A 13249-nucleotide genomic window follows, 5' to 3' on the forward strand; every position below is an offset into this window, starting at 1 on the left:
GGCGCAAAAATGTAAACGCTCATAGGTAGGACCCATGGGGCCTCATTTATAACCGTTGCATACATTTCACACTAAATATCTGAGTGCGCCATTTCTGAAAAAGAGTACTTATGCCAAAAAATATAGATAATGAAAACATTGCACACGCCATACATACTTGTGCGCATGCTTTCCGTTGTAAATCAGACCTGTCGCAAAACTGTGTGCACTTGAACAAGCATTATAACGGCACCTGGAAAACACCCTCCATTCACCTTTCATGGTGAAAATAACACCATTTTGCTGTAGAATTTGGAACTATTGGAATTAGGCAACAGCAGTTTCTAAAAGAAAGAGCAATGGCAAATGTTATAGTGTTTTTGGAGACGGCAGAATCTTTGAATCTTTTGCAGTAACTTATGGCAAAGGAATGTGAGTTTCTGAAAGAGAAAACAATGGCAAATGTTATAGTGTTTTTGGAGACGGCAGAATCTTTGAATCTTTTGCAGTAACTTATGGCAAAGGAATGTGAGTTTCTGAAAGAGAAAACAATGGCAAATGTTATAGTGTTTTTGGAGACGGCAGAATCTTTGAATCTTTTGCAGTAACTTATGGCAAAGGAATGTGAGTTTCTGAAAGAGAAAACAATGGCAAATGTTATAGTGTTTTTGGAGATGGCAGAATCTTTGAATCTTTTGCAGTAACTTATGGCAAAGGAATGTGAGTTTCTGAAAGAGAAAACAATGGCAAATTGTTGTGGACCTTTCCCCCCAACCCAAATATTCTGGACTGAAACATTGTAGGCCTACTCAACAACAAAAAATACAGTAGCATACTTCAATGTAAAAGATAAAGTGTTGGTCTTTGAAATTCGAAGGTGTAACCGATTATAAACCACACTGCCTATAGGATCGCATGCAGCAAAACTTCAAATACACAGCCTATCTATTTACTAGGCTACTAGGCCCAATTAAATGAGATTTGGGCATGGTATGTTGTTGTATGACTTCTTTGTGAATATGAACCCATCACAGCCAGAAGAGGTGAGGAATTTATTCTGCAATGTTTATGAAAATAAAATAAATATAGGAAATAGATTTCTATGTCAAATTATTTTACTTTCCAAAAATAAAACAGAGCTATCCACTCTCCACTCTTCACTAATGTCAAAAAGCTCCTGTTAAAAAAATAATCAGAATAAGAATAAGCATGTCATCATATCCCCTCTATGCACAAAATACTTACTTGCCTGCTTGCAATACAACACATCAACCACTATATAATGTGCATACGCAGAGTATAAAATGTGCATACGCAAAGTATAAAATGTGCATACGCAGAGTATAAAATGTGCATACGCAGAGTATAAAATGTGCATACGCAGAGTATAAAATGTGCATACGCAGAGTATAAAATGTGCATACGCAGAGTATAAAATGTGCATAAGCAGAGTATAAAATGTGCATACGCAGAGTATAAAATGTGCATAAGCAGAGTATAAAATGTGCATACACAGAGTATAAAATGTGCATACACAGAGTATAAAATGTGCATACGCAGAGTATAAAATGTGCATACGCAGAGTATAAAATGTGCATACACAGAGTATAAAATGTGCATACGCAGAGTATAAAATGTGCATACACAGAGTATAAAATGTGCATAAGCAGAGTATAAAATGTGCAAACGCAGAGTATAAAATGTGCATACACAGAGTATAAAATGTGCATACACAGAGTATAAAATGTGCATAAGCAGAGTATAAAATGTGCAAACGCAGAGTATAAAATGTGCATACACAGAGTATAAAATGTGCATACGCAGAGTATAAAATGTGCATGGAGCTGATCCTACTTCGAGGTACGCGGGCTCTTTCTCAATTCCTTCTCAAAACGCATTGGAGGAGAAGATCCACTCTGACCTTCTCCTCCAATGAATTTGGAGAGGAAGGCGAGATAGAGGACGCAAGCAATTGAGGTAAGACAAATTGAGAAAGATTCATGGAGCCCTGTGCCTTCTTACCCTGGCTTTGATGATGGTGGGCCGTGGGTCCAGGATCCCCTGCATCTTCCTTAAGGCGGGGATAACAAAGAGGTTACATGTCACCACGGCAGACACGGGATTACCTGGGCCCGGGGTGGGGGGTGGGGTGGGGGGAGAGAAAAGAAGAGTGTGTTAGAAAACCAGTCTGGAAACGATTGTCTGATTCCCTCTTTCTCTTTACTTTACACACTACCTGGGAGGGCAAAGATGAGTTTGCGAGCGCCGTCCATATCCAACGTGGCGAATGTTGTCGGGAGACTGAAATGATGGGAGAAGAGAAGAACAACACGGTTGTTCAAGGAACCATCCATCGACACATCCACCTAGCCAGCCAGCCATTCATCCATCCATCCATCTCACCCTGGTTTCATGAAGACTCGTCCGAAGTGGATCTGAGCATGCAGATCAATATCCAGCACCTGTTTCAGATAGTCCTGAAAAAGAGGATCACACATTTTGGAGTCTTCAAAGGTACACATAAACATTAGACAAAAACATTCACCTTCTAGTTATAGTGTAGCTGTACAGATAGGTCTTGTGCACCATTGGGGTGTATTCAACAGGCACCAAACGGAAGACAACTGACTGAAACAGGAAGGGAGTACTTAGATAGAAATGTTTCATTGCAAAAATGTTTTCGTTTTGGGCCCTAATGAATACGACCCTTGCTGTGTGAAATTGTACATTTCTCCACATAATATTAACACCACAATTACATGTATGTATGTAACATTTGTGTCAAATGTATAGGTAACGAAATAGCTGTAAAAGAAACAACAATTATGTCCTCCAAAGAGGGATGTGCAAATTAAAAACCTGGTCTCAGAGCATTTTGTATCATTATGTAAGTAAATTTGAGATTTAGCATTTAGTATGATATGTTACGTTTCGTAAGGTATGTATGTATTAATTAGTGGATGTCCATCACCCATTTCGTATGATATATTACGAATGACAATTTGTATTATATGTTACAAATTTTCAAAACGTACTATATTGTAATGAAACAGCAGGGAGCAGGTCTCGAACCCTCGACCTTCTAGCCCGAGGTCCGGTGCGCTATCGACTGTGCCGTAAAAGCATGCTCGTGCGGCAGGGTCGATTTCCGAGCTTATAAACCCAGGGTCGTTACAATATGTTGCGAATTAGCAAAACATACTAAATGTTACGAATTAGCAAAACGCAATATATGTTACGAATTTGCACAAGGTGGTAATGTTAGCTATTTGGCTAATGTTAGCTAGGCTAGGGGTTAGGGTTAAGGGTAGGGTTAAGTGTAGAAGTTAGTTTAAATGGTTAAGGTTAGGGGAAGGGTTAGCTAAAATGAAAAAATAGCTAAAACTTGCTAAAATGCTAAAGTTGTCCGTAATGAGATACAAACTCACAACCTTTGGGTTACTAGACTTTTGCCTTATACTCCCATCCATCCATCCTACTTAATTTTTTTGCCTTCGATAACTATGTCTTATGTAACCATACCAAACATAACATATCATACTAATCATACTAATTTGTTACATCTGGTCTATGAGACCAGGCTGAAATAATATCTACTATATATTTTTAAACAGTTCCCCATCCCAACCACAAGGTGTCAGCATAGTGCAATGTCATAACCAATGACCATTCATACTCACGATTTGCTCACATACCTTCTCTCCCATAGACACCCCTCCAGAGGTGATGATGACGTCAGCACGGCTGATGCCCTCGTTCAGGGCGTTCAGGAGGTCGTCTGGGCTGTGGGGCCGATAGACAGAGAACAGTTACCAGTTACCATCAAACACCACAGAAGAGGAGAAGAGAGGAGGAGGAAAAGTAATGGGAGGAAGAGGACTAGGAACAGGAAGGAGAGTAGACAGAGAAGAAGAGAAGGGATAGGAGGAGGAGGAAAAGGAAGATGAACAGAAAGGGGAGGAGCATCAAGAACAGGAAGAGGAGTGTGAAGTCCTACTTGTCTCCCACGATGCCCAGGTTGATGGTGGGATATCCGTGCTCCTGGATGGTAGCGAGCAGCGTGGAGCGGTTACTATCCCTGATCTTCCCTGGATGGAGGTCGTCCTCTGGGTTCAACAGCTAGAGACACCAGGGGACGTGTTCATTAGGCACCAATTGGAGAAAAAAAAACTAACTGCAACAGGAAGGGACAACCTGGATTTGTCCAATAAGAAACACTCATTGTCGGTTTCTGTTGCAAAATGTTTTAATAAAGACCCAGTGCAGCTGTTTTGATCTCAATATCAAATCATTTCGGGGTAACAATTAAGTAACTTGCTGTAATATTTAAAATGGTCAAACGTGAACAAATTTAGCTTTTTGGCAAAAACGATTTCTCTAGCAGGAATTTTGCTAGGACTGTCTGGGAGTGATCAGAGTGGTGCGGGGAAGGTCACCAAACGATGTACTAACCACAGGATTGTGGTGCAGGGATCAATCCACTAGAGCGGAGGGGCCTAATAGGAGGGATATGTAACCTGAAAGCTAGCTGTTATTAGCAGAGAGGTTTGGAACTCTCTTTATTTGTCTATTAACATTTACCCCCTGGTGTAGGTTGAATATTTCCCAGGGATTTTACAAATGTTCCATCCTGACAATAAATCACTTTCTCCCTGGTAACCCAGTGTTTCCAAACAGGAAGTGTCATTCAAAAGCATGCCAGGTTTGGCTGGGGTAGGCCGTCATTGTAAATAAGAATTTGTTCTTAACTACTTGCCTAGTTAAATAAAGGTTAAATAAAAATGTATAAATAAATCAAGTCAGTTAAGAACAAATTCTTATTTATAATGACGGCCTAACCCGGATGACGCTGGGCCAATTGTGCGCTGCTCTATGGGACTCCAAATCACGTCCGGTTGTGATACAGCCTGGAATCAAACCAGGGTCTGTAGTGACGCCTCTAGCACTGAGATGCTGTGCCTTAGACTGCAGTGCCACTCGGGAGCCCCCTCTTAACAAACAGGTTTGATAAGAGCTTTGATCGAAAATTCAAGCCTGAAGCTACCTGACCCCGATAAGCCATACATTAAATACATTTTATGAGCCATACATTATGAGCCCAAGCCCAAAAAGGCCCAAATGATTGTGCCGTTATCCAATACATATACAGTATGATATATAGGCTTCTGCTGTTGATATAAATAATGTTTTATAATGTACTGCGTTCACACAGTTATTTATCCAGTTATATATCAGTAAATGCCGGATTCCCGCCAATCAACCCTACCCTGGTGTCAACAGGCCAGTCAAAACTCCCCTCATGCAAAACCTGCTGATTAGAAAGTCATGTGTAAATTGTATTTTCAACCAGCAACTATTAGGGAATAACCCTGATTAAATGTTCTCACACTTTTATAGTGTGAGTTTCATTAGCTGTTGATACAAAACAAAGGAAAAACTGAATTTTGACTGCATTGGGCCTTTAAAACAGGAGCCTGGGTTGGTGCAGGTCAGCTCACTCATGTACTGTTATGACTGTCCGAATACAGTACTTTGAACAGATTCTTTTCCTCATGTCATTCCATCTATGATTAAGGGCCTGGAGGCTGGAGACCTGACCAGGAAAAACACAGCCAAGTGTGTGTATCTGCCTGCCTGTCTGCCTGTCTGCCTGCCTGTCTGCCTGTCTGCCTGCCTGTCTGCCTGTCTGTCTGCCTGTCTGTCTGTCTGTCTGTCTGTCTGTCTGTCTGTCTGTCTGTCTGTCTGTCTGTCTGTCTGTCTGTCTGTCTGTCTGTCTGTCTGTCTGTCTGTCTGTCTGTCTGTCTGTCTGTCTGTCTGTCTGTCTCACCTCGTTGCCTGTGGACATGACAGCCACCACGGGAACTTCTGCACCTCCACCTCGGTGACCCCTACGGTGGCCAGCAAGCCAATCTCAGAGGGGCCCATGTGGGTTCCCTTGGACAGGACACATTCCCCACGCTTGATGTCATGACCTATGGGCCTGGAGAGAAGCGGAGACCGGGAGGGGATAGGATTCAGAGGGACACCATTGAAACATATGTTCACACATTTTACAGACAAATAACTACAGACACTCACACACTTCATACAGAAAGACACATACACATGTGGTTTTCATATGTGCAATATGTGTTTGATCCCGTTCCATCTATTCCATTCCTGCTATTACTATGAGCCCACCCTCCACCAGCCTCCACTGATGCACGCACACACACACACACACACACACACACACACACACACACACACACACACACACACACACACACACACACACACACACACACACACACCTGATGTCCTGTCCTGGACGGGCCTGGACGAGGATCCGCACCTCCAGCTCCTCGGTGCCCTGAGAAGGAGACAAGACAAAACATTCTGTAAGGAGCCATCATCACAACCATTTACTACTGTCCCCTAATCTAGAAGACTCCCTACTAAACACTATTCTCTGTTCCTGGGTAATCAGCATAGCCGCTACGCCTTCAGCAGCTAGACACTACCTGATACTAGGCTTTGTCTAACCATTGTCTAACCAACCCCTGGATCTAGACACTATATCCTGGTACTAGCCCAAGTCTTTTGTTGGAAGGCTCTACTGTTCCAGACCTAGACACTGGCCTAGTAAGTTTCTACTATATTGTCACGGGTCTAGACCTTATACCCAGATAATAGACAGACACTGCTAGTTCCTTAGAAGAAGCTAGGACATGAACCCTGTCCCTCTTCACAGGGCTAAGGGTCAGGGGTCAAAGGTGAGACTCACGTCCTCAGACTCGCGGAGCAGCTCTGTGTCCTCCACCTGTACCACAGCGTCCGCCCCACAGGGGATAGGAGCCCCCGTCGTCACCCTCATCACCTGGCCTGGCATCACTGTGTGGGTGGGCTGCAAGGGAGAGAGAAAGAGACTGGTGTCAAATACGCACACACACACACACACACACACATGCAAATGATGGACACACACTCGGACGTACACAGATGTTCCAAACGTATCTGTAGAATGTCCCCCTAGGCTCTCTTAGAATCCTAAAACATTGGTATGTGTCTAAGCGTAAGGTATTATTGTGTTTCCCAGTCACAGGCAGACATATAGCAACAGCACAACAACATATCGCATCAGACATGCAGGTGGTGTATTGATGTGTCAGTGTGTTTGTGTGTGTGTTCTCGTGTCATGCATCAGTGTGTGTGTGATACCGTGTATAACGAGGCCAGGCAGGCGGCCCACCTGCGAGTGAGTGGGTTGCCGGGTAATTCAGTATGCTGAGTCAGTACTGTGTCGCTACGCTACGGGGGCGTGTTCCTCGCGCGCACACACGCACCCGCGCACACACATACACACTTCTGCTCTGAAGGAGTGTTTTACATCCACCTCCTCTGTCTAGCAGCCATGCCACAATTGTATGTGTGTGTGTTTCAATATTTCTCTACATGAAGCGGGTTTCCAGCCAGTTGCTTGTAGCTGTGTGTGTAGTCACGTTATAGAAATGGTGAAGTGTAAGTGTGTGTGTGTTTGTCTGTAAGGGTGTGTGTGTGTGTGTGTGTGTGTGTGTGTGTGTAAGGGGGCGAACCTGTTCTCCAGCCTGGGATTCTCCGATGATGAAACGGTCACCTGGACCATCAGCCGCTAAAAAAATCAAATAAAATGTAATTACATCTGTGTGTATGTTCGTATGATTGTGTGTATATGCTGCTGCGTGTTTATCAATGTGTGTCTCTGTGTGTGTATGCCGTGTGTGTGTGTGTGTGTGTGTGTGTGTGTGTGTATCTACGATATGTGTGTGTGAGTGGGTGACTGTGGAAGAGTGTCATTTAGCTGACTCGTGTTTCAGTGGGTAGTGCCTCCTGACTTCACAAACAGGAAGGGCATATCAGCACAGAGAGAGGGATAGCATGCCATGTACTGTGTAATATTCAGCAGTACAGTACAATATGACATAAGGTGGTATACAGTATGTGTGTGTGTGTGTGTGTGTGTGTGTGTGTGTGTGTGTGTGTGTGTAGTGTAGTGTGTGGTTGTGTAGGCTACATTGCAATATATTACAGTTGAATACATACCTCTTACAGCATAACCATCCTTGACAGAGGCGGGGAACGGGGGCAGGTTGTCTTTGGCATAAACGTCCTGAGCCAGGACTCGACCCATCCCATCTAGAGAGAGAGAGAGGGGACGGAGGAGGACAAGAGAGAGGGGATGAGGAGGAGAAGAGAGAGGGAAAGAGGTAGGAAGGGAGAGACAGAGGGAAAAATAAAAAAGTAAGAAAAAAAACGTAGAGGGAGAGAAGAGGGTATGAGAGAGAGGAAGGGAGAAAGGGAGAGGAGTGAGAGAGAGGAAGGGAGAAAGGGAGAGGAGTGAGAGAGAGGAAGGGAGAAAGGGAGAGGAGTGAGGAGAGGAAGGGGAGAAAGGGAGAGGAGTGAGAGAGAGGAAGAGAGAAAGGGAGAGGAGGGAGAAAGAGGAAGGGAGAAAGGGAGAGGAGGAGGAGAGAGAGGAAGGGAGAAAGGAGAGGAGTGAGAGAGAGAAGGGAGAAAGGAGAGGAGTGAGAGAGAGGAAGGGAGAAAGGAGAGGAGGAGAGAGAGGAAGGGAGAAAGGGAGAGGAGTGAGAAAGAGGAAGGGAGAAAGGGAGAGGAGTGAGAGAGAGAGGGAGGGAGAGAGAGAGAGAGAGAGGAAGGGAGAAAGGAGAGGAGTGAGAGAGAGGAAGGGAGAAAGGAGAGGAGTGAGAAAGAGAAAGGGAGAAAGGGAGAGGAGATGAGAGAGAGGAAGGGAGAAAGGGAGAGGAGTGAGAGAGGAAGGAGAAAGGGAGGAAGGGAGAGAAGGGAGAAAGGGAGAGGAGTGAGAGAGAGGAAGGGAGAAAGGGAGAGGAAGGAGGAAAGGGAGAGGAGTGAGAGAGAGAGGAAGGGAGAAAGGGAGAGGATGTGAGAGAAGGGAGATAAAGGAGAGGAGGAGAAAGGGAGGGAAAAGGGAGAGGAGTGAGAGAGAGGAAGGGAGGAAGGGAGAGGAGTGAGAGAGAGGAAGGGAGAAAGGAGAGGAGGAGGAGAAAGAGAGAGAAGGGAGAAAGGGAGAGGAGAGAAAGAGGAAGGGAGAAAGGGAGAGGAGTGAGAGAGAGGAAGGGAGAAAGGAGTAGAGAGAGAGGAAGGGAGAAAAGAAAAGGAAGGAGAGGAAGAAGAAAGGGAGAGAGAGAAAGAGAAGGAGAAAGGGAGAGGAGTGAGAAGAGGAAAGGAGAAAGGAGAGGAGGAGAGAGGAAGGGAGAAAAAGGGAGAGGAGTGAGAGAGAGGAAGGGAGAAAGGGAGAGGAGTGAGAGAGAGGAAGGGATAAAGGGAGAGGAGTGAGAAAGAGGAAGGAGAAAGGGAGAGGAGTGAGAGAGAGGAAGGGAGAAAGGAGAGGAGGAGAGAGAGGAAGGGAGAAAGGAGAGAAGAGGGTATGAGAGAGAGGAAGGGAGAAAGGGAGAGGAGTGAGAGAGAAGAGAAAGGGAGAGGAGGAGAGAGAGAAGGGAGAAAGGAGAGGAGGAAAGAGGAAGGGAGAAAGGGAGGAAGGAGAGAAGGGAGAAAGGGAGAGGAGTGAGAGAGAGAGAGAAAGGAAGGGAGAAAGGGAGAGGAGGAGAGAGAGGAAGGGAGAAAGGGAGAGGAGTGAGAGAGAGGAAGGGAGAAAGGAGAGAAGAGGGTAGAAAGGAAGGGAGAAAGGGAGAGGAGAGAGAGGAAGGGAGAAAGGGAGAGGAGTGAGAGAGAGGAAGGGAGAAAGGGAGAGGAGTGAGAGAGAGGAAGGGAGAAAGGAGAGGAGTGAGAGAGGAAGGAGAAAGGGAGAGGAGGGAGAAAGAGGAAGGGAGAAAGGGAGAGGAGTGAGAGAGAGGAAGGGAGAAAGGGAGAGGAGTGAGAAAGAGGAAGGGAGAAAGGGAGAGGAGTGAGAGAGAGGAAGGGAGAAAGGGAGAGGAGTGAGAGAGAGGAAGGGAGAAAGGGAGAGGAGTGAGAGAGAGGAAGGGAGAAAGGGAGAGGAGTGAGAGAGAGGAAGGGAGAAAGGGAGAGGAGGGAGAAAGAGGAAGGGAGAAAGGGAGAGGAGTGAGAGAGAGGAAGGGAGAAAGGGAGAGGAGTGAGAGAGAGGAAGGGAGAAAGGGAGAGGAGTGAGAGAGAGGAAGGGAGAAAGGGAGAGGAGTGAGAGAGAGGAAGGGAGAAAGGGAGAGGAGTGAGAAAGAGGAAGGGAGAAAGGGAGAGGAGTGAGAGAGAGGATGGGAGGAAGGGAGAGGAGAGAGAGAGAGGAAGGGAGAAAGGGAGAGGAGTGAGAGAGAGGAAGGGAGAAAGGAGAGGAGGAGAAAGAGGAAGGGAGAAAGGAGAGGAGGAGAGAGAGAAGGAGAAAGGGAGAGGAGTGAGAGAGAGGAAGGGAGAAAGGGAGAGGAGTGAGAAAGAGGAAGGAGAAAGGGAGAGGAGAGAGAGGAAGGGAGAGGAGGAGAGAGAGAGAGGAAGGAGAAAGGGAGAGGAGTGAGAGAGAGGAAGGAGAAAGGAGAGGAGGAGAGAGGAAGGGAGAAAGGGAGAGAAGAGGGTATGAGAGAGAGGAAGGGAGAAAGGGAGAGGAGGAGAAAGAGGTAGGGAGAAAGGAGAGGAGGAGGAGAGAGGAAGGGAGAAAGGAGAGGAGAGAGAGAGGAAGGGAGAGGAGTGAGAGAGAGAGAGGAAGGGAGAAAGGAGAGGAGTGAGAGAGAGGAAGGAGAAAGGGAGAGGAGTGAGAAAGAGGAAGGAGAGGAGGAGAGAGAGAGAGGAAGGAGAAAGGGAGAGGAGTGAGAGAGAGGAAGGAGAAAGGGAGAGGAGTGAGAAAGAGGAAGGGAGAAAGGGAGAGGAGGAGAGAGGAGAAGGAGAAAGGGAGAGGAGGAGAGAGAGGAAGGGAGAAAGGGAGAGGAGGGAGAAAGAGGAAGAAAGGGAGAGAAAAGGGAAAGGAGAGGAGGAGAGAGAGAGGGAGAAGGAGAGAAAGGAAGGAGAGGAGAGGAGAGAGAGAGGAAGGGATAAAGGAGAGGAGGAGAAAGAGGAAGGAGAAAGGAGAGGAGAAGAGGATGGGAGGAAGGAGAGGAGGAGAGAGAGGAAGGGAGAAAGGGAGAGGAGCGAGAAAGAGGAAGGGAGAAAGGGAGAGGAGTGAGAGAGGAAGGAGAAAGGAGAGGAGGAGAGAGAGGAAGGGAGAGGAGTGAGAGAGAGAGAGGAAGGGAGAAAGGAGAGGAGGGAGAGAGAGGAAGGAGAAAGGGAGAGAAGGGAGAAGAGGAAGGAGAAAGGAGAGGAGAGAGAGAGGAAGGGAGAAAGGAGAGAGAGAGAGAGAGGAAGGAGAAAGGGAGAGGAGGAGAGAGAGAAGGGAGAAAGGAGAGGAGGAGAGAGAGGAAGGAGAAGGAGAGGAGAGAAAGAGGAAGGAGAAAGGGAGAGGAGGAGAGAGGAAGGAGAAAGGAGAGGAGTGAGAGAGAGGAAGGGAGAAAGGGAGAGAAGAGGGTATGAGAGAGAGGAAGGGAGAAAGGGAGAGGAGGAGAGAGAGGAAGGAGAAAGGAGAGGAGGAGAAAGAGGAAGGGAGAAAGGGAGAGGAGGAGAAAGAGGAAGGGAGAAAGGGAGAGGAGTGAGAGAGGAAGGAGAAAGGGAGAGGAGGAGAGAGGAAGGAGAAAGGAGAGGAGGAGAGGAGGAAGGAGAAAGGAGAGGAGTGAGAGAGAGGAAGGAGAAAGGGAGAGGAGTGAGAGAGAGGAAGGAGAAAGGAGAGAAGAAGAGAGAAGGAGAGAGAGGAAGGGAGAAAGGAGAGGAGGAGAGAGGAAGGGAGAAAGGAGAGGAGTGAGAAAGAGAAGGAAGGGGAGAGGAGGAGAGAGAGGAAGGGAGAAAGGAGAGGAGGAGAGAGAGAGGAAGAGAGAAAGGGAGAGGAGGAAGAAAGAGGAAGGAGAAAGGAGAGAGGAGAGAGAGAGAGGGAGAAAGGAGAGGAGTGAGAGAGGAAGGAGAAAGGGAGAGGAGTGAGAGAGAGGAAGGGAGAAAGGGAGAGGAGGAGAAAGAGAGAGAAGGAGAAAGGAAGAGGAGGAGAAAGGGGAGAAAGAAGAGGAGAAGAGTTTGAGAAAGGGAGGAAAAAAGAGTGAGAGAGAGAAGGGGAAAGGGAGAGGAGTGAGAAAGAGGAAGGGAGAAAGGGAGAGGGGAGCTAGAGAGGAAGGAGAAAGGAAGGAGAATTGGAGAAGGGAGAAAGGTGAACTGGAATAGAGAGAGGAAGGGAGAAAGGAGAGGGAGTGAGAAAGGAAGGAGAGGAGAGGAGTGGAACAGAAAGGAGAGGAGCTGAGAGAGAGTGGAAGGAGAAAGGAGAGGAGTGAGAGAGAGGAAGGAGAAAGGAGAGAAGAGGAGAGAAGGAAAGGGAAAGGAGAGGAGTGAGAGAGGCTGAGAAAGGTGGAGAAAGGAAGAGGAGAGATGAGGGAGAGGAAGGGAGAAAGGAGAGGAGAATAGAGGAAAGAGGAAGGAGAGAAAGGAAGGAGAAAGGAGAGGAGGAAGAGAGGAAGGGAGAAAGGAGAGGAGGAGAAAGAGGAAGAGGAGAAAGGGACAGAGGAGGAGAAGGTGGAGGAAGGGAGAAAGGAGAGGAGTATGAAAGAGGGGGAAGTGAGAAAGGAGAGGGAGTATAAAGGAGAACTGGAAGGAGAAAGGGCTGAGAAAGAGGAAGGGAGAAAGGGGAGAGGAGAAAGAGGGAAGGGAGAAAGGGAGGGAGGAGTGAAGAGAAAGAGGAAGGGAGAAAGGGAGGAGAAAGGAAGGGAGAGAGGAAGGGAGAAAGGAACAGAGAGGAGAGAGAGGAGGAAAGGGAGAAAGGAGAGAGAGAAGAGGAAGGATAAAGGGAGGAGTGAGAAAGAGAGAAAGGATAGGAGTGAGAGAGGGAAGGAGAAAGGAAGGTGGAGAGGGAAGGGAGAAAGGAGGAAGAGGGAATAGAGAGATGAAGGGAAAAGGGAGAGGTGGAACAGAGGAAGGGAGAAAGGGAGAGGGTAGAAAGAGGAAGGAGAAAGGGAGAGGAGGAGAAAGAAGGAAGGAACTGTGAAGGGAGGAGAGAGAGAGGAAGGAACAGAGAAAGGAGAGGAGGAGAGAGAGGAAAGGAGAAAGGAAGAGAGAGAGAGGAAGGGAGAAAGGAGAGGAGTGAGAGAGGAAGGAGAAAGGAGAGGAGTGAGAAAGAGGAAGAAGAAAGGGAGAGAAGAGGAGAAAGAGGAAGGAGAAAGGGAGAGGAGAAAGAGGAGAAAGGAGAGGAAGGAGAAAGGGAAGGAGAAAGGAGAGGAGTGAAGAGAGGGAGAAAGGGAGGAAGGGAGAG

At 46.9% G+C, this 13249-nt stretch overlaps 1 protein-coding gene across 1 annotated transcript in view; it reads right to left on the bottom strand.

Annotated features, from left to right (window-relative positions):
* Nucleotides 1-13249, bottom strand: part of LOC112247856 (gephyrin) — a 140883-nt gene that overhangs the window by 1841 nt on the left and 125793 nt on the right. Inside the window, 11 exon segments of the mRNA XM_042321800.1 lie at nt 2002-2105; nt 2216-2280; nt 2383-2456; nt 3675-3762; nt 3977-4098; nt 5807-5835; nt 5838-5959; nt 6273-6331; nt 6746-6865; nt 7554-7609; nt 8041-8133. Coding sequence (XP_042177734.1) covers nt 2002-2105; nt 2216-2280; nt 2383-2456; nt 3675-3762; nt 3977-4098; nt 5807-5835; nt 5838-5959; nt 6273-6331; nt 6746-6865; nt 7554-7609; nt 8041-8133 — 932 coding nt within the window.

This window comes from Oncorhynchus tshawytscha, linkage group LG05 (assembly GCF_018296145.1).
Source record: "Oncorhynchus tshawytscha isolate Ot180627B linkage group LG05, Otsh_v2.0, whole genome shotgun sequence".
NCBI lineage: Eukaryota > Metazoa > Chordata > Actinopteri > Salmoniformes > Salmonidae > Oncorhynchus > Oncorhynchus tshawytscha.